This window comes from Monopterus albus, unplaced genomic scaffold (genome assembly GCF_001952655.1).
Source record: "Monopterus albus unplaced genomic scaffold, M_albus_1.0 scaffold454.1, whole genome shotgun sequence".
Lineage (NCBI taxonomy): Eukaryota > Metazoa > Chordata > Actinopteri > Synbranchiformes > Synbranchidae > Monopterus > Monopterus albus.
In genome coordinates this window covers 116482-141634 of record NW_018128334.1, presented here as the reverse complement: position 1 = coordinate 141634, position 25153 = coordinate 116482, and the positions used below count along the sequence as shown (strand labels likewise).

Here is a 25153-nt window from a genome sequence, read left to right as displayed (position 1 = left end):
AAGAACTAATCTGTCTTTCTGAAAAGTAATTCACTTTTACAGTCTGTCAGATGTAAACGGATCTGGTTTCTGATCATTTGGATCCGTTTACACCAAGTCAAGTGACTTGACGTCCAACTCTGGCCTGTGGTTTAAAAACCTATTCCAGTGTTTGTGCTCATTTTACAGATGTCTGTCACTGTGGGCAGTTTGGTGGTTTTTAGATGTGTTCATGTTCATTTTTGCCATTTATTATTAAAACTAAGAAGGAAATGGTGACAATTTCAATTTCTGTGTTAAAATTCTATTTAATTTGCTTCATTTACAGACTAACTTGTGAACAACTTCTTAAAAACTCAGGTTTGAATATGCGACTAATCTCATTCACAAACATAAATCCATGAAGAAAACAAACATTTTTTTAAAAAAAAAAAAAAAAACCTGACTAGAGCTTTTGTTTCTCAGTGTTAAACATCCCTGGCAGAAACGAATCTCTCGCTAAACTAGCCTGAGAAACATCAGAAACCTGGTTTAAAATATAGGTCATCAAACCTGGTGCAGCAAGAAAAGGTGAAACTCCAGAGTTTTTAGTCAAGAAACGCCACGAAAACAGAAAACCAAACTCCACTGTACTGTACACCTGCCTGTCCCAAAATATGCTAAATCTACATTTGTGAAATTGTCTATTTCATCCTTTACAGATGTTTGTGTAAAAATTTTCAACTAACAGATTTTTGTTTTTACTTAAACTGACGCCAAATTGCAAAAAACAGTGGACATCACCTGGAACAGTTAGTTCAGTCATGCGCTTGGACCCTGGTATCTCTCACTGCAGGTCTAGTTGTTGTTTTTTTATGCTCATCCTGACATATATTAAGAATAGTGATAATTTAAAAAGTCATTTGGCCTGATCACAGTCCCTGCATGGCAGCGTTAACCCCCAAAATATCTATTTGCAAGTCTAGTTTAAAGTCTGAATTCCACATCGGTGAGACTTTTCCTGAAGACTTGCTGCCTTCAGTGGGATCCAGTGGATGAAACAAACATTTTTTCAGATGTGTTTCTAGTGAAATTATGATGTTCTCACATTATTCCAAAGTTTTTTTCACCACAATAACCCCACTGTTCCATACATTCTACACTTCCTTAGAGTAATAAATTTCACGTCTCGTCTCAAAATGACAAATGCCGCTGCCTCACTGATCGGGCTGGCTGAGTGCTGATTCGGTTACAATGTTATGCCATTAATGCTCACTTGCAGGTCTAGTTAATAAATAAAAATATACCTTTGTGAGCCGTCTCTAGTGTTTGGTTTGGATCCTTTCACGAAATCTGAAGACAATAAGGCAAACGCACACAACAGAGCGCCCTGACCGATGGAAGGTGTTTGAATAAAAGGAAACAACTCCATAAACGCTGGACGGTTCTTAAAGAGCAGTGTGAAGTGGAAAGAAAGGAAATGCGACCGACCGGATGTGACGAGCATTTTACAAACTGGGTGACGGGGAGGGGAGTTCAAGTTTGGAGTGCGACGAGAGCAGGAGAGTGGATGCTGGTGAAATCGAACTTCAGTCGCTTGTGTGAGACAGCTGTGAGTGTGTTTGTGTTTCTTCCCTTTGCAGCCACGATGTAAAAAGCATCTACAGCATTTACTTCAAGAAATACAGTGATCACCACTGAACACAGATCTCAAATGCTTACAGAAGTTTTTTTTCTATATTTCAAATGTATATTCTGTTTGTACAAGACTGTGATCGTTGCTGCAGGAAACGGTCGACATCCAAAACCATTTCAAAATAAAGGAGAACAAGCACTGCTGATTCTGCCACTCGTCGGCTTCCTGCACATCTTTTTCTAATCAAACCAAGCTTGACTACAAAGAAACAAACAGCAGAGATTTCGATCCAGATTGAAAACATGTGCTACAGTTAACATTGACAGTTTTTCAACCTTCAGCAAAAGGAGAAACAGAAAAGACAGTGGCAAAAAATGGCGGCAACGTGACAAATGGTGGAAGAAAGAGAGGAAGAACCCCCCCGAGCCTCTGCGAGGCCCCCGTCATGACATGCCCTAATCCGCCTCCTCCACTGGGGAATGTAATGTGAAGAGTGTAGGTGTGTGTTTGTGGGGGTGTGTGTGGTGGTTCTGAAGTGAGCTCCTAGCAGTCTTCATCCTTGTCGTCCACCATGCCTTTGAGCCGCAGCCGGGCAAAGTCCTCGAAGACGAAGTCGTCGTCCTGGGAGATGCTGCTGAGAAGGCAAAGGGAGGGCTTTTATTTATTAATGCAATGATTTAGCACTGAGCTGCACCAAGTGGATGTTGTCATCTGTGACCTACTGATTAACGAACTGAAGTTTAGCGACCAGAACACAACCAAGACTATGAGTCCGCAGTCATGCTAGCAGTGCTTTGAACTACAGTGAGGAACAGAAGTATTTGAATGCACCTACAATGTGAATTTCAGACCCCTCCATGATTTCTAAGTGGGAGAACTTGCAAAATCGCAGGGTGTTCAAATACTTCTGTTCCTCACTGTAAATGCTAATGCAAGTATCCTCACAATGACAACACAGACGCAGGGTCTGTTCCCAGCACCTGCATTTCTTCATGTACTGGAAAAAAAGTACTGTTTTTGTGTCAGTGCTGGGAGACAGGAATCATATGTGCTCTACCATCAACACAGCCAGCTGCCCAGCTGAAGCCCAGTGGATTTACTGGAGAACAGGAGAGCATTACTGCTCATCCAAATGGATTCTGGCTTAAAGCATAAAGACAAATAGTGCAAGTTGTTGACAAGATGTGAAAATCGAGGAAGAACTCGCGTGTGTTGGCGAGTGGATATGAAGATGAACAGTATGTAGTTTTTAAATAAAGGCTTCATACTTACTTTGTGTCGAATTCTATTAAATTGGTGTCGATGGGGGGGTCCGTCTCTGGCACAGCTGTAACACACACACACACACAGACACACACATTATAACATGTCACACTGTTTCCATGGAAACTGCTTCTCGTCTCCATGGAGATTCAGCGCACAATAAAGAAGCGACAAGGATGGAAAAGGCCAGAGTTGCATAACGGCTGATAGAGCAGTGTGTCAGAGGCAGGGCACGCTGAAGGATTAGTTGACTAGTTGACAGACAATTCACTGAAAACCATTCTGATAATCGCTCCCCCCCCCAAGCAAAGTAGTGAAATAAAATCAAATATTTTCAGACTGCAGCTCCAAAAATGCATCTGCATTTTGCACCAGTCTGGACATCCAGTGGTGTCTCCCAGCTGGCTGTGGGTCAACTGGATTACTGAGTGTAGACTGACTGTAAAAAAAAAAAAAAACACTTCCATCTATTTAAAACTGAAGAACACTTTCTGAAGCCAGTCTATTTTTTAACTTTCCTTTCCCTTCAGTAAAGACACACGTGTGAGGTTGTGAGGTCACCTGACTGTGGGCGGGACACCGGCGGCTCCACAGGTTTGGGATGCATTAGGATGAAGGGCAGCTCCACTGACACGTCCCTGAAAAACAACAGACACGGTCACCTGTGCATGAAACCGCTTGCTCCACCTCCTTGGATCCATAAAAGCTTTTTGATGTTTACAACACAGTTCTGCCGCTGTACTGACACAAGGTAAACATGGAGGACGTCTGTGTCAACAGCAAATTAAAACAGGCATCAGAAAACACGGAGGAGTCCTGGCATTTTATCAAATTCACATTAAAAACGTCTGAGACTGTCTTATGAATCCAATTTAACATTTAAAATTATATTAGTCTGGTTTGAACCAGTTTAAAACCCATTTTAATCCTGTTCAAATTTTTATAAAGCCATTTGTCTGTTGCTTAGCCTCATGCTTTTCTTTAATCCAGTTTAGATGCAACTAAAACTAGTTTAAACCCATTTATATGGAGACTAAAGAGATGCATCACTTATAAAACTGGGTTTTTAACTGCTCAAATCAGTTCATCATTTGAAAACAGTTTCTCTTATTCAAACAAACCAGTTTAAACCCACTCTAATACAGTTTACAGCCAAATTAAAACTATCCGTATGTCACAATCAGGTTTTAAACCAAGCTCTTAATCCCAATTTAAACCAGCGAACTGTGATAGAAAAACTCAGAGCAAGTTATCATCATTTCTCATTAAACCCTCCGTTTTTATACTTCACATGCTCCGTTGGATTCAGATCAGACTAAATGAAGACTGAGGTTGTCAGTCGCATTTACCTCTCCAACATGCCTCGCAGCAGCCTGCAGGGGAGGACACACAGAGGGGGAGGCAGACAAAAAGCCAAAAACACAGAGGGGAGGTGAAATGAAAAGCAGGAGGCAGCACGTTCACAACAACCTACAGTGGAAGCAAACACAGTGAGGAGCACCTATAGCACCGAGCAGAGACCTGAGGCCGAGCTGCACCCACACGGAGTCACTGACGCGCAGCCAGAATTTAGTTCAACTGAGCTCAAAATCTCAGTTCTTACTATTTTCATTTTCCTTCCTGTATTCAGAGGCACGGGCTGTTTTAAAGGTCTGAGCAGTGTAGGGTCTGCATCTCTTTCTTAGGATCTTGCCTGGTGGAAAACTACTGGAGATGCTTTTCTAACAAGTGTCTCCAGCAGTTTGTCCTTTCAGTTCTCACCTATCCGTGTCTATTATCTTTTCGTTTAAATCAATATGATTAAGCCTGTTCAGAGACCACATAAACCTCAGTATGTGCAAAAGCTTTAGGCACTTGCGACTCTTCAAGGGAGGCAGCTGATCAGTGCCTGATTCACCCTGCAGCCTGTCTATCTGCAGCGTCTCTGAATGAGACAGAGACACTGAAACAGCCTGAGAAGGAGACGTGTGGCAGGTTCTCCCAGATGCTGGATAAGCCGACCTGCCACGTACCTGTGCGCACTGTGTGCAGGTGGGCTGAGGAGACCTGGCAGGCGGTTATCACTTTACCTTTAGTGCTTACAGTGCTGTGCAGTACTGTAGAGGACACAGGATCAGGACCTGGATAATGACTGTTTTATAAGTTCATGTGGGTGCAGCTCAGCCACAAGTGTTTCATCGAGAGGAGTCTGGGAAAGAGCTTGAAACACATCTGATGATATTTACAGGAGGACCAGTGAGGCTGAGAAGACAGGAAGTGATGTCAGCAGAGTCTGAGGGACACAGTGTGTAGAATCCATTGTCCTCAGGGAACATGTGAGGCATCTGTTTTTTTTTTTTTTTTTTTTTTTTTTTTTTAACAGCGCCAAAGGCTAGGCATGGCTGTCACTTTGTACCAGGCCTGTGCCACTGACTTCATTTTATTTTCAGTTACAATTTTGGCTTCCAACAATTAGTAAAACAAAATAATGGAGATGAAACGATTATTGTGGCACGCTCCATTTCTCTGACACTCTCTCTGGTTATAAATCCAGCGCACCCCTGGGGAAAGGCTGGTTTGCCAGCTGCCATTAAAACATTCTCTGTGCCAACGTACATTAGCTTCACTGTGTGTGTGTGTGTGTGTGTGTGTGTGTGTGTGCGAGCAAACGTTGAGAATTGATGTGGGTGAGTGACTCAAACACTCATGTGGAAAGATTCAGGCAGCATCTCCCCGTGTTCAGCTGGTCATGACCGTCACAGTCAAACAGCAGGGTTGTATATGCTGTAACTGACTGTGACCTCAGTGACAGGTCAAAGCAAAGCTGTCTGTTGCTGGGTGTGTGCTTGCTGCAGGCAGGTGGGGAGACAACCTCCCTGTGGTTTGTGAGGTGAAAGAAGCGTCATCTGAACAATCAGGGCACCAGGTGTGCATCAGTCAGTTCCCGCAGGGCGAGACCATCAGTTGATGTGACATCAGTTTCAGCAGCAACTCCCAAATTCATATCATGTCAACAAAACAAGCAGATCAGGCTGCTGATGTAAATAGATCTGACACTTTCAAGCCTGTATGTATTTTTACCATGTATACTGGGCATCCTGCAGCCCTGACAATAAAAGTAGAGCAGGCTAAGTAACTGACATAACTGAAAACAATGTGTTGGAGCTCTGTGTTGGAAGCAGACGGCCTCCCATGTTCCCGTGCAGTACTGTGGCTCACTGAAGGGGAAGTGGGGCTCTGGGGGGGGGGGGGGGGGGGGGGGGGTTAATAGCTGGTAGACAGCAGTGGAGGTCTACGGCACAGAGTGATGAGGTGGACCAGGGTCTGGACTCACACACATTACTTCCTCACTCACTACATCCTCACTCCTTCAGAGGGCTGTTTAAGGGTTCAGACCTGGTCCTAGAATCAGGTTTTGGTTGAGATAAGGGTCTAGGTGGTGCGTTACGTCACGAGTGTCCTCACAACTACAGGAAGTGTTTGTGTGTCATACCCTCCACGTGAGACCACCAGCTTCACTTTGACTCTGTAGGACACCAGGATCCCCAGAACCTCTTTGTTGGTAACGTCCTTCACACTGAAAGACACAAAGCACTGCAGTCACATGACTGAACCAACACACCTGTAAATATCTGTGTATGTGTGCACATTACATGGTGGAGGAGGCCAGGTTGGTGTCTTCATGTTTCAGTTTTCCATCCAGGGCGAGTCCTCTCTTCTCTCTATTCTTGTCAAGCGTCGGGGTCAGAGTGTACACCTTACAGAAGGTGGAGCTGGACGACACCTGATCACTATGGAGACAAGATACTGCTGCCAATCAAACTGTCCATCAGTTAGTTAACATTACAGGCTGGGTGGCAAATCAATAACAAATTTTAAATGAAACATTGTGTTAGTATAATATTTAGCTCTGGTTTAAACAAGTATACATTATATAACTTTACGCTGGGTGAATCAAACCTGTTTATTAAAAGCTCATACTGGTTTAAAATCCAGTTAAAACCCTTTAAATTCCTTTCAGTCCAGTTTATTTCTAGTTCAAACCAGTTTCTCTTGTTTAAATACATTTTAATCCATTTTACTGCAGGTTTAAACATGAGTATACCTGCACTTTCTACCAGTTTAAATCGATCTGTTGCTGCTGTGAGCAAGTTTTAAACCAGTTTATCATTTAAACACTTTTGTCCTACTTTAATTTGCCTCTCTGCTTTGAACCCATACATATTAACCTTATACTGGATTAAACAGCTTATAACTTGTGTACACTTTTAAACCAGTAGTTTAAACCCAGTTTACCTTTGGTTTTAAGCAATTTATGTCCCATTTACACCAGATTCTATGTTGTGAAATTGGTTTTAAAACCAGTTTTAACATCTATTTTTTGAGAGAGTAAACTGTGACTTACTCTGCCTCAAGCTGGGCCACTGGACATTTATACTGGGCAGTACTGAACAGGCAGATGTCTGCATACTGGCGCACTGCAGCGAGAGAGGGCGAGCGACACAAACAGAAAGAGAGAGAGAGTCAGCGAGTACATTCAGAACTTAACGTCAACACAACTGGAGAAACAGGAAGACAGACGAACCGGAGATCTTCACTCTCTTGACGGTCTTGGTGGAGTTGTTGGTGACGTGCACGTTGACGCTGATGGGCTCTCCGTGGTAATACAGCTACACGCAGTGCATGATGGGAGAGGGGAAAAAAAACATTTATCACCACAGGTTTTTTTTATAAAGGTACTTAAATTTAGAACAAAAAAAGCTGGAGAATGAAAAAAAAAAACTGCAGTAACAAAGTAAAAAGTAGGCGACTTTAAACATCACAAGATTAAAAGTACCGTCAGCCTCATGCTACTGAAGTATCAGTAGTAAAACTACACAGCTATTATGTGCTCCATGTAGCAAAGTACACAGGCATTAAGAGCTTCGTGAAAGTATCAGCAGTAAAAGTATTATTGACTTTATACAGTTAAAGTATCAGTAGTAAATGTACACAGGATGACTGGCTTTATGTAATTAAAGTATCAACAGTAGAACTACTGAAGAATTATCAGCGTCACATCGTTAAAGTCTCAGTAGAAAAAGTAGTGAAGTATGCTCAGTTCAGTGTTAAAGTACTAGCAGTCAAAGTACTCGTTGTACTGACACAATCAGATTATTGATCCAGAGTGATCAATAGCAGCACTTCACTGCTGAGCTGGTTTGAACTACTTCATATACAGTATATACACACTACTGCTCCTTCTCTGAACATACAGTCAGCTAGTTTAGTCCGGCGGTTGCCAACCTAAGGACCAGGCCCCTCCAAAGGGCCATGGGACAAGTTTCTACACAGCTCTCAAGTTTTTGGACTCTAACTTGACCACACACTGGTTTTTATGAAGAGCGAGGAGACAAACAGGAGCCACTGGTTCCATCTGTAACGATGTGTTGTATGCACACCAGCTGTCAGACAAATGTAGTGCAGTAAAAAGTGGCACAATTCCCCCTGAAATACACTGTAATGTAGTAAAAAGAACAGAAACAGTCAAGTACAAATACCTCAAAACCCTACTTAAGTGCAGTACTTGAATAAATGTACTCAGTCTGCAGCTCTGCACGGAGCGTGTTCTGTGTCACTACAAACCAGATGTGCATCTGATTTAGAGAAACCAGAGACAGATGTGAGCAGCTGTTTGTCCAAACTAAACACACTTCCGATCACAAGAAGACTGATACTACAGAAGTATGTGTTTGTGTACCTCCTTGTCCAGAGAGGCCTCCAGGTGCAGGGACCTGTCAGACATCAGGAAGCTGCGGGTCGTCTCCACCATTGGCTGAGGACCAGGTTTTTCTGGTGCATACTGAACCTTCCTGATCACCAGACGCACCGAGTTCCTGCACACATAAAATACTTCACACAAATCTGCTCGACACACACAGAGGATTCAAATACTGTAGTTACACAACACCTGGGTAAAGAAAAGCATTCCAGCTCCTGAGTGGTACTATGATTTAACTTTGTCTAACCTGCAGCTGTTCATGTACACTCTGAGTGTCATATGTCCTCAATGTGGATCCTCAGAAATCCACTGAGCCAGTTTCTCTCACCTCTTGTGAATCTTCTCTTCTATTGACTTGGCACAGAAAGCTCTGATCTCAAAGTCAACACCGCAGGCCTGAGGAGAGAGGAGGCAGATGGGTTCACCACCACGACAGACCACATCCAGGCTGCTGCACTGCAGAAGCAGGCTTTAAATTTTGCCTTGCAAAGGTTTCTAGACCGGTGATGACATTCTCCAGAATTTTCACATTAAAGGAACAGCTGCAGGGTTTTTACAGCAAGGCATTTAATGTGAAAAAAACGGGAAGAAGCTGAACATTGATCATGTGTACAGCAAAGAAGACAGAAGTGAAAGTAATTACAATATGAAAAGTGCTGAGTCAATGTTTTGCTTTTATTTCAACCACAGAAAGCATTAAAAACAAAGAATAAGCTCAAACCCTTCTGGATCTTATTTAATGTGTTCATAAAAATTATTTTTTCATATGTTCACTAGCATCATGTTCTACACCCCAAAGAAAAAAAAAAAAAGCAAATGTTTCAACTGCACAGTTTAGCAACATTTACAGGAGTTCAGGAAAACGCAGAACCATTCTAAAGCTTTACATGTTAAATGTGTGTGTGTTACCTTTCCAGTGTCCTCTGGGCCGGGCTGTAAAGTGACCGAACAGGGCAGGTTCTGAGGAATCTGAATCAGCAGAGAGAAAAACAAAGATAGTTGGGGTTACCCGTCTGTAACTGTCACATTCATCAATCAGGGTGAACGTTCTATACCTTAATCAGACTGGATCACTTTCTTTATACGAGGAGGGTATGATGATTAATTAAAAAAAAAAAACAAAAAAAAAACAAAAACAAAAATGGTTTCAGCCTCTCAAACACGATGATCTGCTGTGTTATATCTTTGTAAACTGAATATTTTTGGACTGTTGGTCGGACAAAACCATCTGCGACCTTGAACTCAGAGAAGCTGACAATTTTCACCATTTTCTGACATTTATAGACTAAATAATAAATTGATTTATCAGGAAGAACAAGCAGATTCATTAATGATCAAAATAATAGGTTCAGGTCTAAAGAGTAACACTAAACTCTAAAACTGAAGAGAGTGAATCAACGTCACAGAGACTGATAGATGCAACGGTCTGTTTCTCACCTGACCTGGTGAGCCCACAATCAGTTATGTTAATTAAGACAAACTGCTTCAGATCTCAGAGGTTAATGACACAGATTTATAAAGACACCTGCGGACGTCTATCAACACCCCTCTCCCATTAACAGTAAGTCTGTGCGTTGGCTGCCGCTCATGCATAAGCAGCTGCGAGGTCGAGCCGACGACGCTGAGCTGTTAATTAATTCAGTGAGAGGTACGATCACGACTCCAATGACATCAGCCACAAATATCTAATATGCAGCAAAAGCCCACCACCACACAGGAAACCAGGCTACTGGGAAGAAGCAGCATCAGAAGGCTTTGTACATCTCGACTTCCTGCAGCATTTTCTCCTCAGTTTCATAAACTGACGCCGTTTGTACATCTCGACTTCCTGCAGCATTTCCTCCTCAGTTTCATAAACTGACGCTCTCAGACCAGCTCTCGTCACAGTGAAGTCTTATACCTGTTAATCAAACAGTTCCAGGAATCGCAGAGTGACAGCAGCCAAGACAACCAAAGGTTCCTGTTTGCGTTTCACCACATGACAGAAAGGGTTGTCTAACACAGAATTTCAACATGACTGATGAAACAGCTTTGAGGGCTAGTGTACTCAACTTCAGTACATGTACTCGGTGACTGTCCACCGCTGCTGGCACTTTATGAAGGTTTATCATTTTCACTCGGCATCTTTAAAACCCTGCAACTGCAAACATGATGGTTTGCTTGTAGTTTATGACCAATAACAATCAGGGCACAGGAGGAGAGTTTATGACCAACCAACCAAACCCAGGCTCTGTTGTCCCTTTTCATTTTAGGAGTGGCTGTGGCTCCGGATAAAGAGCAGGCCACCTCCTAACTGGAGGGTCAACGGTTTGATTCTCTAGTCCACATGTTGAAGTGTCCTTGAGCAAGAACCTCAAGTTGCTGTCCCACCGGGGTGTGAGAGTGTTTGGGAGTGTCAGCGGGTGAATGGGCAAATACTATGAAAGCGCTTTGAGTGTGCTGCATAGAAAGTACAAGCCCATCCATTTACCATGTGCAAATGAAAGGTGACCACCGCACATTTGATACAGCTAACACTAATGTGTTTAATCTCCCCAGCTGTGGAAACACTAATCACAATGTGCTGGAGAAGCCTGACCCCTGGACACTGGGAAATTAAAGTTTTAGTGGAAATGCAGCTTAAGATTTTCCTGGAAGAGTCTGTGCAGAGAAACCACAACAACTTATGGGCAGTGACTCACAGTGAAGTAGAAGGGGTGTGCATGCTGGCCCAGTTTCTTCAGCAGCCTCTCCTGCAGCCGGCTGTTGGGTTTCCGCTCCTCAGGCACCGGAGGGAAGGCCTGACAAACAGAGAGGAGGCGGTGACGGCTGAAGCCACCAGGGAGGAGACCAACACTGACTGGACAGCAGTGAGGCAGGAAGGATTCAGATCATTCACGTGGAACCTTGGATTGCGAGTATAATTCGTTCCGGCAACGTGCTCGTAATCCAAAGCACTCGTATATCAAAGTGAATTTCCCCATAAGAAATAATGGAAACTCAGATTATTCATTCCACAACCACTTATCCATATAAAAATGATTACAGTAATACAAAATACACTATAAAGTAAAAATACAAATTAAACTGCACTTTGCCTTTGAAAAGAATTGTGGCTGGCATGAGGGGCCATTGATGTAGTACAGATGCTGACTATACCAGTGAGGCACGAGAACCATCGGCTCAGTTGTGACGTGACGCTCGGCAGACAAAGCGTACAGACTACTCGTATTGCAAGACCTCGCTCGTTTATCAAATCAAAATTTTTGCTCGTCTTGCAAAACACTCGCAGACCGGGTTACTCACAATCCAAGGTTTTACTGTACTACGCTGTAGAATTACAGATTCATCTGCAGCCAATTTAACAACAGGAGTCATTTCTGAAAAGCACAAATGTCGAATACTGGGTCTAGCTTAGCATAAGGATTTGATGGCTCTTTCTTACTCATGACAGTATCTGTGTATTTTGGATTGTCGGTCATATGCAATAAGGCTTTGAAAGACGAAATCAATTAAATTAAGAACTAATGAGATTAATCAATAACAAAAACAACCCTAAACCACAGCCCTACTCTGTTACAGGGTCCAACACTGATGATGATACTAAAGTATTATGAGGAAAATGTACTTGAAGTATTAAAGGTAAAAGCACTCAATGCCGTAAAATGAGATTTGTTACATCTCACATGAGATTCCTACTGAAGCAGCGTTTTACTGTTACACCTGTTCAAGACAGTTAGTTTTTATCAACTTTAAGGTGTAAACAGTGAATGTTTTCATGGCTGAATTAATCTACTGATCACTTGGTTTATAAAATAAATATATAAATAAACTGAATTGATTTCAAATCATTACATGGAAAAAAAATCTGAAGAAAGTACAGCTGTGAAATTCAGTGAAGCAACAAGTACAACATTTCCCTGTCAACTGTAGCACTAACACAAATCAAAGTCAGGAAAAATCAGGAACCTCCCATTTATACTTGGGTAAATGGACTTTGCTGGCATTGGCCAGTGTCCTCTTGTGGAGGTTACCTGGAAGGTGGAGATGTAGAGATCCTTCCTGAAGGACAGACCCAGCACGTCCAGGTCCTCGCGGCCGTATCGAAACGCACAGGTCAGCGTGACGAAGACTACGGAGGAAGAGGAGGAACCATAGTTAAGAACATTTACTGTTTCCCTACTGCACTTTGAAGGTGCTGTACAAGCTAACGTCTCACCTTGTGCCGAAATTCAAAGTAATTTCTCTAATGAACCTGAATCCAATACACGCAAATGGTTCCAGTGTCCCACATTTAAAAACTACTTCGATTTGTTAATGATAAACAACATAATAATAAAGCACAACCTGAAAAAGAAGCAGGAGCATGAGAATTATTAAAGAATATAAAAGTTAAAGGCGTTTATTCATTAAGGGAACCTTGTTTTCAGTTGAATGTACCGTATAACAGGAGAAGAACTGGTTTAAAAACGTGCATATTGTTCTAATGACAACATCACAGAACAAAATGAAATGTTATTCTGAGCAATAGGGGGTGTTTGCCTAAATTTTATTTAGGTATAGTTTCATGCAAATGTCATCTATAAACTTATTAAAACTATTTAATAAACCTTTAATCAAACAAAGATGTTTCCCACTGAACAAACGAAGCAAAGAAACAAAAAGAGAACAGAATGAAACTGATAATTAGCTGTTAATTACACCGAGTGCTCAACTGCAGCACTTTGTGTCAAAGACTTCACCTGCTCGCTGAGGCACAGCTCAGTCAACTCCAAACACAAGGACACACACCTATGTTTGGTTGACACTTCCCAGGAATACCATCACCCCCATGCCCACTGTAAAGAGACGTCCCTAAACAGAGGCTCCTTGTAGATGCAGAACCTGCCTGAGATTCCTCATGTTTTTAAAGTCTCCTTTGGTACCACAGTAATTCAGGGACAGCTGTCCGTACATCTGTGGGTCAGACAGGAGCTCACCAGGGCTGATTCTGCTACTTCTAATGGTGTCACTTTGACCAAATGTAAAAATAAGAAAGTCTGAGAAGGGGCCCGTCGAGGGCTGTAAACAGACAGCCTTGTTTTCACATGCTGAGTTGGAGAGGAAGTGCTCTCACCTTTCCTGTCCTTCAGATACTCGGGGTCGACGAGGATCACTCCATCTGTCAGCAGGAGGGAAGGAAAACAAACCGCCATGTCATCAGAAAACTCTGTCCACAGTTCATTCGGCTGTTTCTGCTGCATTTTAAAGAGATAATCCCTCAAAGCTATTGATGGATTTTTACCTGCTCAGGTTTGGACACACCTGGAAGTCCTTTACAGTGACCACAACCATAAAGCTACCTGGACAAAATCGTTCCCATAACGTATAATTACTCATGTTAAAATATCGATGACATTTTACGCTGTAGCTCAATAACCTTTCCAGGACTTTTACAAATTTAGAACCCCTGTTAAAAAAGTAAACTTATAAAACCAGATAAAGCATCAATATACAAACCTGCAGACATGCAGACTCACCTACTGGGTCCACGTGGTCCAAGTGGTCCACAAAGTCTCTCTTTCCCAGATAAACTGTTACCTACACAGACCAAACGCAGATCCTGTTAGGTTTTTATCCATTTATTTTGTTTCTGAATAAATTCAGTAAAAGATTGATTAATTACTAATCCATTTATTATTGGAAATTGAATCTTCATTTATGCCAAGCTGTTTGTTTGTAGAGACATTTCACATTCTGCATGTGTAGCTCGCCTGCTCTCTACTGAAGGTCATAGCATTTAGACATAACTGACTGCACAAAAGGAACACACTGTTGTTCCTGTAACTGGCAGCAAATCATACTGATCTTCTCTGGCCCGGGACATAAAGCTGTGTTTCTGCTTAGAATGAGGTGTTATTTGACTGCGTGTAATGTGTTCACTGACAATCTAGCAAAGCAGTTTCTACAGCTTCTCACTTCCGCAGTTGCTGAAGAACAAACAAGATGACCCACCTTACAGTTGGGGCTGGACTTCTTAAAAACTCTGAGGTGTCGGAACAAGGAAGACAAGGGAGGAGAGAGAGTGAAAAAAGACACTTGTTAGTCTTTTTATAATTTGTCTCAGTCTGTTTCACCAAACAAACAACAGGAGAAACACCGAAGATGGTGACTGTAGCTGGAAAGTGAAAACCTGCACAAAGTGATCATGAATCGTCGGCATGGGCGAGAATATTCGGTTGAGATAATCAGAGGATGTGCAGAATTTCAAATAAGGCCACTGTTTATTGCAACATAGCAGGAAGCTGAGGAGGGAAGTGGTTTCAGAGAAAACCTCAGAGATCTGGGTTATTATGGGATGTCACTGCAGAGTGCCAATGGGGGCAGGTGGAGTCCTGTACCCGACCGAGCCCACAGATGTTTTGACTATTCAGAGGTTCACAAAACAAACAGAGAAATCTGACGTGACACCACTAAATGTGCCAAACAGAAAAGAGGTCGGACTCAAACACCAGCACAGAGATGCTCAGAAGCTTCACTGCTAGGTGTTTCACTCCGAGTGAGAAGGTGAGTCAACGTCAAACGTTTAACCTTTTCACCTCCTGATTTTGACCAGGAACATCCCCTCAGGTTAAAGGCAGGTTTTAAACACTGCTCCACATCAGTTCTGCAAACAACAGTTTCACTTTTATCATCACACTGTTCCTCTATGTGCAGTTTGTTCCCTCACTTCCAAAATGGTTTCCTTGTACTAGGCCCATGCTTTTAAGTAACACTTGACACTACTAACATACAGTCAGCCACTTTATTAGGTACATCTGCCCATGTCTAACAAGCCAACCATGTGGCAATGACTCAGCACACAGACATGTCAGGAGATTCAATTAGTTATCTCACTGATGTGCGTACAAGTGGTCATTGATCTGGCAAGTTTGTTTTTAATAAGTTACTCAATGATATAAAAAGTTGTTTATTTCAGACGACTGACGGCTTCGAGTGGCGGCCTGAAACCCCAGCCCCACCTCTGGTCTCTACCGCACAGAATCTGGTTGTAAAATGTATCACAAAAGATCAAAGATTTTTTATTGTCAATTCACTATATGTGCAGGACATACAGAAAATCAAAATACCATAGCAAGATGGCTGCCCACATATTCGCTTCACTTTTGCCTAGCAGCAAAAAAAAAAAAAAAAAAAAAAAAAAAAAAAAAAAAAAAAAAAAAAAAAAAAAAAAAAAAAAACACAAGCCTCTACCGCCAGTGTGAGTACGATGGACCAGCTAGTGTACAACGAAGATCTTTGTTTCCAGTGTGGCTTCACAGCAACATTCAGGACATGCTAACTCACTGCTGAAACTACAAGGAACCTCGGGCACTGAAGAAAATGAGACTTCCGCTCAAAAAAATAACTAAAAAAGGCAGGGGCATACACAAACACAAAACAGACAGGTGTGAAAGCACCTCAAGAGAGTGGAAACACACCCAGTTCGCTGGGGTTTTCAGCACTTGTGTGAAATGATCATTTCCTCCAACCAACCTATGCCACAAGACACAAACAGGAAGTAACAAAACACAGGGGTATCTCCCTTCTCACATCTCTGGTTTGAAGCCAGAGCAGTTTACACCATCAGCTGAACCATTCCAACAACCTCTGAGCGGTGCTGGGATGAAGCAGAGCTGGAAACACTGGCCTGTGACCTGCGGTGCTGTCATTCATGGTTTTAGCAGCAAGTAAACACAGTAGCAACTTCATAAAAACACAAGTCAGCACAGTGAGCTGTAGGTGCACAACATACAAAGCTCAGACAAACTGATCTTCGGGTTTGCAAAGGCAGTAGTCATCTTCATCGATTGGCAGTTCAGTATTTTTTTTGATCGTTTAGTCCATCAGTTTCCCAGAGATTGGGGTGATGCCTGCAAATGTCTTTTGTCTGGCCAACAGGTAAAAATCAAAGATGTTCACTATATTTGAAGCTGAAACCAAAGAAATCCTGGCATCACCGCTTGTATATTGAATTACTGAAATAGCTGATAAATAACTTCCTGTCAAGTAATCAATGAAATCATTGACCCCAAGTTAAACTGAAATATGACATCAATTTTTACTCCTGGTGTGAGCATCATGTTCATCAGCAGAGCCCACTGCCTCCTTTAGATCCTCCTCCCTCTCCACCCGTGTGAAGCGAGGCTGAGCCGCCTGCCGAGGGAATAAGATCTACACGAAAACAACTGGCTGCATGTAAACGCGGGTTCACGCTCAGCTGGCTACTTCCAAAACTGTGGTGAGCCACAGCTGATGCACCTGCACCTGAAGGTCTGCAGGGACAGTGTCCCGTAGAAAGTCCCGTCCCCGTTGTGGCGACAGTCTGCATCATGTGTTCATGCCTGGACAAGAACCGAGTGTTTTCTTCATGATGGGATCATGTGACCTGCTCTACACCCACCTGTGTGGTTGACGTGGTGCAGCTGTTTTATCTACAAATGGATCCTTTATTCATTTATTGTCCACATGGTAGGAACAGTGTGGGCTTTAGTGGTGAGATTTATGAAAGTGGTTTCATGAATTGTTCCTGTGGTGGAGGCTGCAGGACCCTGAAAAGGAAATACTTGTATTGTTAAAAATAAAATCTTTTAGTGCTGCAAATAATGATTATTTTCACTGAGATCAACCTGATTGTTTTCTCAATTTGTCAATTATTTTATCTACAAAATGTCTCTTAACAGCAAAAATTTCCCTTTATGATGAGACACAAAAGGTATCTACAAAAGTTTTATTTTGTCTAATAATCTATAAATCTGTTTAATATGATATAAACCAAAAACTAGCAGCATCTTCTCACATTTGAGAAGCTGGACCAGTGGTTTTTCCCTTTTAAAACTGGATAAAAGGACAATCAATTATCTACATAATTTGATTAATTCTCTGTCCACCCAATAATCAACTGACAAATCATGACAGCTCTTAAACTGAAGCTGAAATTGCTCAGTTTAAATCCTCTGTCTCTCTGGCTGCAGCTTCAGTTCTGCTGGTTTTATCTATGACAACAAACTGAACATCAGTTTTTGACTGTTGGCTGGACAACACGAGACCTCTGAGAACGCCACCTGTCGAAATGCTGCACAACTTTGACATTGCAGGCGAAAACCACCACGGAGACAACAAACCTGTCCGTGTTCAACCATTTTGTGCTGAGCTCACAGATAATCTACCAGCAGAATAAGTGTAAAAGCAAAAACATGGTCTCTGCATGGTCATCACACCTTTGGCGCCAAGTTTTACAGCTTTCACAATGAAGGTGCCACTTCTCCGATGAACACACACAAATGTAGAGTTTTAAATATCACTCTCTCAATCCATCCTGCCTGGAGCTGTGGCAAATGGACCTTTAAGCCTTGTATTTGAGTGTCCTGCTCTACGACACGTGAAGCGTGCCAGCAGCCTGGGCCCACGGTTAAAGACTGATCACAAGGACAGGAAATGCACTGTGAAATAAAAAGCCTCTCACACTGAGGAAACCGTCTTCCTCTGGTCACAGGCCAGCGCTGCTCAGAGACACTCCAGCACGATGGTCTCATGCTGGGTCAGGCATTTCTGCACCAGCTATTTATTAGCCAAACCAAACCAGAGCAAACTTCACACTGCACACTGTGACTCAGAGAAACACAGACTCTGTGACGCTCACTTTGTTCACAAGTCTGAATTCAGCAGCACTTCCTCATGTTCGCTGGAGTCGTTCCTCACAGAGCTTCCTCTGCAGGGCTCATCACACCCAGTTTGTCCAACTGCAGCCTACAGACACTCACCCTTACATTATCAGTTCATCTCATGTCTAATGCACCTTGTTTAAAACCTTATTTAAAGTTGAGATGAAATAAAACTCAATCTCCCTTAAGGAAAAAAAAAACCCATAGCTGCAAAAAATCCTGAACCGTAGGGGTGTGACGATATACTTAGCTCATGAGACACAATATTGGGTTCATGAGGAACAAGATGAGACTTTAACACTGTTTTTATGAAAATCTTCAGTGACAAAATATACGGCTGGACAACTGGTCTTTATTTGACTGAAAGTCACAAAATGCAAAACACTGCAGTTGCATTTTGAAATGATTGAACTAATCCTCTTATCATGAACATCCCTTCAGTTCTACTTCATGAGTGTGAATGACCATGTGCAGTAAAAGACGACAATGCGCAGCCAAAGGTTTGGCCACAGACTCGGCCTTCTCTTCTGTGGGATTTCACAAGAGTCTCTTCAGACCTTAGGACTGTGCATGAGCTTCTAACTTCTAACTGAAACTGTGTGTGACCTTCTATGCTGTTTTCACCCTCACCACACTGGACGGTGACATCATCTGGCCAGGGTGCTGTGTTGACCAATCACACATGGGGAACGATTGAGGACATGGACACCCACGGGAAAGAGACTCTTGTTTACCTTGTTAGCTGAGCGTTCACTGTTATTCACTGTGGAATCTGGGCCACAGTTAATGCACCATGATGACACACCGTGCATTTTCGTTAGTACTGGATATTTTTATGTCATATTCTTATGTTAAACTGTGTTTTTATCTACTGATGCCGACACGCTGGCTGTAGAATTGATGCTAAGGTAGAGTTGCTAGCAGGTGGAGTTAGCAGCATGACTAACCAAAACACAATGGAAACTCACAGGCTAGAAACATGAATGGAGCCGCTCACGTCGACTCGTCACAACATGGCGGTGTCGTACATGCCTACAACACTCCCCCTGCACCCCCTCAATGAGAAATATCGTCATGGTTTAATATTACAAGATCTCACGGCACCCCAACTCAACTGACAAAATCTGCAACAATTCAGATTATCTATTCATCGTTAGTCAAAAGAAATTTAAACCAAAAATTTTACTTTAATGGTTCTAGCTTCCCCACTATAAAACTGTGACAACAGTATCAGTATCAGTATTACATTATCATAAACTGGGTATCTGAGTTTTGACAGTTGGCCATCACTTTGGTCTCTGAGATGTTAAAACAAACTACTACTGAATCAATCAAAAAAAAAAAAAGTTGGCAGCTCCAGCTAGTTGATTAATGATAAATGATCATTACAAGCCCCTACAGCCAAGTTGTCATCATTAGATGCTTGTTTTGTCAGCAGCTAATAAATCACCAACAATACTCAATTTACATATACTAAAAGACAAGGCCAAACAAGAAGTCACAATTAAAAAGCTGGAACATGAGAATATTTCATGTTTTTCTTTTGGTTAATCAAACTTTGTCTGGTTTGCTCGCATGCTTCACGTGTCATAGACATAATGACACAGGTAAACACGTCCACAGTGCACCGCGCACCGCAGCAGGAGCCATCGGACCAGTTTGAACTCCTCTGTCAAAACTAAAGGTGAACATGTAAGTGACAATCACCTGTTACTTTATGTACCTGCTGTTGTACACAAGGCAAACACTGACGATGAGTGATGAACCTGAACTCACTCCCCATTAGTCACTTGACAGGAGACATCTGCTGCTATAATATCAGGGTTTTTTTTGTTTTTGTTTTTTTTTTTAAGTAGAAATATTGAATGAATTCTAGGCCTGCAAGTATGACATGTTCCTTCCTCAGACATGATAATAAACTGAGTATTTTTGACTTTTTACATGAAAACAGAAATGATGTAAATAAGAGAAACTGTCAGGGGGCTTCAGCTGCTTTAAATCACAGTGAGCAGGAGGAGACTGAACACAGGCACAAAGTTTTTTCCCCTAACTTGTTAAACATCCAAATACACAATCACACAGCAGCTCATTCTCATGAACCTGTATTCTTGTTCATTTTGTCATAAAATAGAATTTTATCAGGTGACTGTCACACTCCTCAGCAGATGCTGGATGTTTTGTTTGCCAAGTGAAAAGAGGACCAAGGAGAAGCAGCAGCAGAGGAAGAGATTTAACTGTGTTTATGTTAAGGTGATTCACTGTGGACAGAGCGCGCTACTAACACCACATGAAAACACTTGTTAGATGTTGATGTAGTATAAAGTTGTGTTCACAGCTGCAGTGACTCAGACCTGATGAGTCCACAGCAGTGTGAACAGAACAGACCAGATGTCCTCAGACCAGATCTAGGCCACCAGCGTATGTGCTCCTAGACCCGATTCCTCTCAGACCTCTGACTTTGCATCCGCCATCAGAGTGGTCAGATCAGAATCCATGTGGTCGTTTTAACGTCTCCTCCTCTGCACATACGGCCTGTCGTCATCATTTGGTGTCTGTCCCTCACAGACCGATAACAATAAACATGGAGTAGAGTGATGACAGCAATGGGGTCAGTGGAGAGACCAGGATGTTTCACATGTGGTGGACGTTTATAGAGAAGCTTCTAATAAGGTCAAACTGGGAGGAACATATTGTAACCCAGCAGTTTGGGAGGAAACTCGGCCATTTGACCATCGCACACACAACCTGGTTGTTATTCTTGTGCACAAGTGGCTCAATTACATCTGTGACAGTTTAGGAGCTCAGCGGTGTTTACATCGGAGCTGGGTACATGGCGCTGACACACATGGACGGGAAGCAGCAACACAACAAGACCAGAGCTGAGTGTTAAGGCCTGTAGCATGAACACAGCCTCGGTTGTGAATCTATACAAGGTTTCATGCATCTGGCACGTGGTGCATCATGAGTCAGTTCTGTTGGTGCAGCCGATTATCACCACACAGGTCAATATGCTGATAGTGTGCAATCTGTTATCCACAGCTGGTCCCTGTGAGATAAAGTCTAAATATTCCAGGAAGGTTCGCCTGGGCCAATGGGGACTTCTCATCCCTTTCTCTACTGCTGGATCATTTCCTCTCCTCCCTGTTTCCCACCTGTTTCCTAACAGGAAGTAACTTCAGTTAAATATGGAGGGAGAGATAGGAATTTAAGACTGAAGTGGACACAGCAAATCCTAAAATTTTAGTCCAACAACTGATTAAAAAAGAATGAACAGAAGGGAAAGTATTGTTTTTTTTTATGAACCAATCAGCAACATGTGCACAAGCTTCAGACTGAAGCCGAGAGTCGGCACTTTAACCCAACACAATCTTACTTTAAAAACAATTTTCAGGAGTGCAGCACAGAAACAAATCTGTACTGTATCATTAAATCTACAGGTGAACAAACTAAGGCTGCAACTAACACTTACTTTTATTATTGATTAATCGACAGATTATTGTAACACGTCAAAAATAGTGAGGAAGCATCTGACATTTACTTTATTTGTTAGTTTTAGAAAGAAAAACACAAAAGGTAAGCATACAGACAGCAGTGCTTACCCAAGTAAAAGGAGTGTGAAAGCACAGAGTGGCACCCTGGCGCTTAAAGAAACCCGAAAAACTGTTTATCGAGCTAATACATTCAGGGTGTCAGCGCTGCAGCTTCATTGGCGGAAAACAAACAGAGCCAGCAACGTTTTCACTGTTTACCTGCTCTCTTTGTGGATCAAACTGCCTCTAAAAAACCTGGTTCAATCACATGAGGTACATTTCAGAGAACCCTTCAAACTCAAAATACATTTAGAGCTAAAAAGCACGAGCCTGTGGTACCTACACAGCCGAAATTAGCCCGCATTAGTAGCAGGCAATAAGCGTAGTGGCACCAAACTCCATTTGAAAATATTTAAATTTTAATCCCACCTTGTGTAGACAACAGGATATAACAAAACTATAACTATTTGTACGTCATACAAGTCTTCTGTTAAACTCGACATTGACAGCGCCCACCCAAAAAATACTAGAATTCAATAAAATCACGACTTTAACCGTAGATCTCCGTTAGTCAATACCGCCCACCACGGCTGTATTTTACTAGAAAAACGCCGTAGAAAATCCTGTCTACAAAAACAAAAGCCTGTTTTCAATTAAAACAAGTACAGATGTATATAATAAATGTGCAGTAGATTAAATGGTCAGAGATGAAGTTGTCAGCTGTTGTGATTTTTACTGAAGAGATGCACTGGCAGGACATCGTCAATTTGTGAGGTTGGGTGAATACCAATCGAGTGAGCTGGATATTGTATGTGGAGTGCCTCAGGGTTCTGTTTTGGGACCTAAATTATTTATATTATACATTAATGATATATGCAAGGTTTCTGATTTAGTGAAAGTGGTTTTGTTTGCTGATGACACTACCATATGGGCATCGGGTGAAAACCTACAGCAACTCTCTGGACGGGTTACACAGGATGAAATTAAATTTCTAGGTGTCATAGTTGATGACAGATTCTCCTGGAAATCTCATATCAGATATGTTCAGCACAAAATAGCAAAGAATATATCGATATTGGCAAGGGTTAGATATATTTTGGACGGGAAAGCACTATGTATTTTGTATTCTTCATTGATTTTACCATTGGGAAATACATACAAAAGCTCACTTCAACAATTGTATATATTACAAACAAGAGCGATAAGAATTGTGCATAAGATGGGGTATAGGGATCACACCAATGGAGCTTTCATACAGTCTAAATTGTTAAAATTGTTTGATTTAGTGGGATATCAGACTGCTGTGTTTATGTATAAAGCCAGGAACAATTTATTACCTGGTGGAATTCAAAAACTATTTAATGAAAGGGAAGGGGGATACAATTTAAGGGGTCAGTTAAATTTAAAAATTCATGCTATACGTACAACCAAAAAAAGATTTTGTATTTCCATAAGTGGGGTAAAACTATGGAATAATTTAAGTGTGGACATAAAAAATAGTAATAGAATTGACGAGTTTAAACATAAATATAAAGGTATGTGTCAATCAAGATATATGCAATAACAGGCTTAATGATTAATTACATGGAACATTGTGGGTGTGGTGTATGAATGTTAACACTTTGTAATAATTCTTAAATATATTACTTGTGTGGTGTAGAAGATAATTATTTATGTAGAGATACTGCTTGCAAACCAATGATGGTAAGATGATGTTATGGGGTAGGACTGAATAAGTCTGACTTCTTCCTACTCCATTCAAGCATGTACTAGGTATAAGCACATTGATATTGGATTAGCATTTGTTGGATATGTATAAAATTATGTGTGTTGACATATCAACTGTCTTTACATGCTTGAAAGAATAAATCAAATCAAATCAATCAAATCAAATCAAATCGAAATTTGACCATTTTCTAAGCAGAGGCTGGAACACCGTCCTGTCCACTGGAGATTTAAGTTAACGTTACCGCGCTTAGCTAACCCCACCCTGCTGTGCTAACTTCTCTTCCTACAGAATAAATCATCGTTTCTGAGGTTCAAACACGAACTGAGGGAATCATCTGTGTTCTTTGTGTCAGGCTTTTCTTATAAAGCAGGTAAATCTCTACAGCACAGGCTGTGAAAAAACTCCCCCGCTCGGGCCAACAGCAGCTCGGCTAACGTTAGCAAAGTGCGTGAGCTCGGGTGCTAACTAGCTGTTAGCCTCCGTAGCGTCGCTGTCTTACCTGGTGCCCGCCTTGTCCCCCATCTCCTCGGCAGGCAGACGACAGGAAGATCCCGACAAAATGAGGCTGGAGTCGGTGGTGTCTTGACTTCAGAGAATGTGTATTACTGCACACAGCTCCGTTCACCCGTCCATCCCCCTCGGCGCACAACTAACTAGTTAGTATGCTAATTTAATTTAGCGCCGCCTAGGCTCCACTAGCTTCCGCAAAGACAAGATCGTGTGTGTGTGTGTGTGTATGTATGTGTATGTATGTATGTATGTGTGTGTGTTGTGCAGTGGCTGCAGATCATGTTGCGCAAACGCAGTCTCCAGCAACATGACAACACGAAGCACTTAATGTTAAAGAGACAAGATGATTCACTGTTAGCGATGAGTGACTCAGTGGCTCTGACATGTTAAGGTTCATTACAGCCGTGCATGGATCACCCAGTGGCCGACAGGTTCGGGCGAGAGATCAGGGGCCCCTGGGCCAAAGCCTCTGTATGATGTATACAGTTTACATTTCCACTTTCCAAGTCACAGAACTTAGTAAAAGACACAAAATGGCTTACAAGAAAGTGTAAAACCACCACAAAGCGACGATAAATGAGTACAAATAAATGACCAGAGACAAAAATCAACCTAGAGACAAAGTTACCACAAAGAAGTGACAAATGATGATAAAGATAAATACAAAAAAACAAAACAAAATGCAACCACAAAAAAAAGCACAATTAATAAAAACAGATGCAAACCAATGTGACATGAAACAACAAAGGGGCACAGAGCAAGATAAAACATGCACAAAACAACCCAAAAGAGGGCCCCAGAATTTACTTGGGTGTAAGTAGTAATACCACAGTGTAGAATAGAAGCCATGCCTTCAAAATTAAGTACAAAAGTATTACCAGCAAAATATAAAGTGCCAAAAGTAAAAGTACTCATGCAGACGCTTTTTTTATGAATGTATGTTAATGAATTATAATTATAGATGCATTCATCACTTTAATGCTGCAGCTGGTAAAGATAACGTTAACTACTCCATCCATTTTCCTCCGCTTATCCGGAACTGGGTCACGGGGACAGCAGTCTAAGCAAAGATGCCCAGACTTCCCTCTCTCCAGACACTTCCTCCAGCTCCTCCGGGGGAATGCC

The 25153-nt window shown here is 41.9% G+C and overlaps 1 protein-coding gene across 4 annotated transcripts; it reads right to left on the bottom strand.

Moving 5' to 3' along the window:
• Window positions 1-1585: 1585 nt before the first annotated feature.
• Window positions 1586-24398, bottom strand: LOC109952317 (arrestin red cell). Of its 4 annotated transcripts, none has more exons than XM_020587340.1 (17): window positions 24018-24398; window positions 14571-14601; window positions 14096-14156; window positions 13693-13737; window positions 12611-12708; window positions 11279-11377; window positions 9507-9566; window positions 8926-8993; window positions 8577-8712; window positions 7422-7506; window positions 7242-7314; window positions 6490-6627; window positions 6330-6413; window positions 4207-4230; window positions 3419-3495; window positions 2867-2921; window positions 1586-2225 (listed from the first exon to the last, which is right to left on the bottom strand). In XM_020587340.1, exons 1-17 carry the CDS (start codon window positions 24038-24040, stop codon window positions 2138-2140), a joined length of 1245 nt encoding a protein of 414 aa, XP_020442996.1. In that variant the 5' UTR covers window positions 24041-24398; the 3' UTR covers window positions 1586-2137. The 4 variants fall into 4 exon arrangements, with proteins under 4 accessions (XP_020442996.1, XP_020442995.1, XP_020442998.1 ...); XM_020587339.1 differs by having other exon boundaries at window positions 1586-2228; window positions 24018-24392; XM_020587342.1 differs by lacking the exon at window positions 4207-4230 and having other exon boundaries at window positions 24018-24394.
• Window positions 24399-25153: the final 755 nt, after the last annotated feature.

What these genes read in the sequence shown, in the direction of transcription:
- LOC109952317 (XM_020587339.1), bottom strand. Translation starts at nt 24,040, where the DNA reads ATGGGGGACAAGGCGGGCACCAG. An exon ending in AACCTGGCCTCCTCCACCAT is followed by an intron (nt 6,414 to 6,489) that starts GTAATGTGCACA and finishes TGTGTCTTTCAG; the next exon opens with TGTGAAGGACGTTACCAACA. An exon ending in CTGCGAGGCATGTTGGAGAG is followed by an intron (nt 3,496 to 4,206) that starts GTAAATGCGACT and finishes GTTGTTTTTCAG; the next exon opens with GGACGTGTCAGTGGAGCTGC.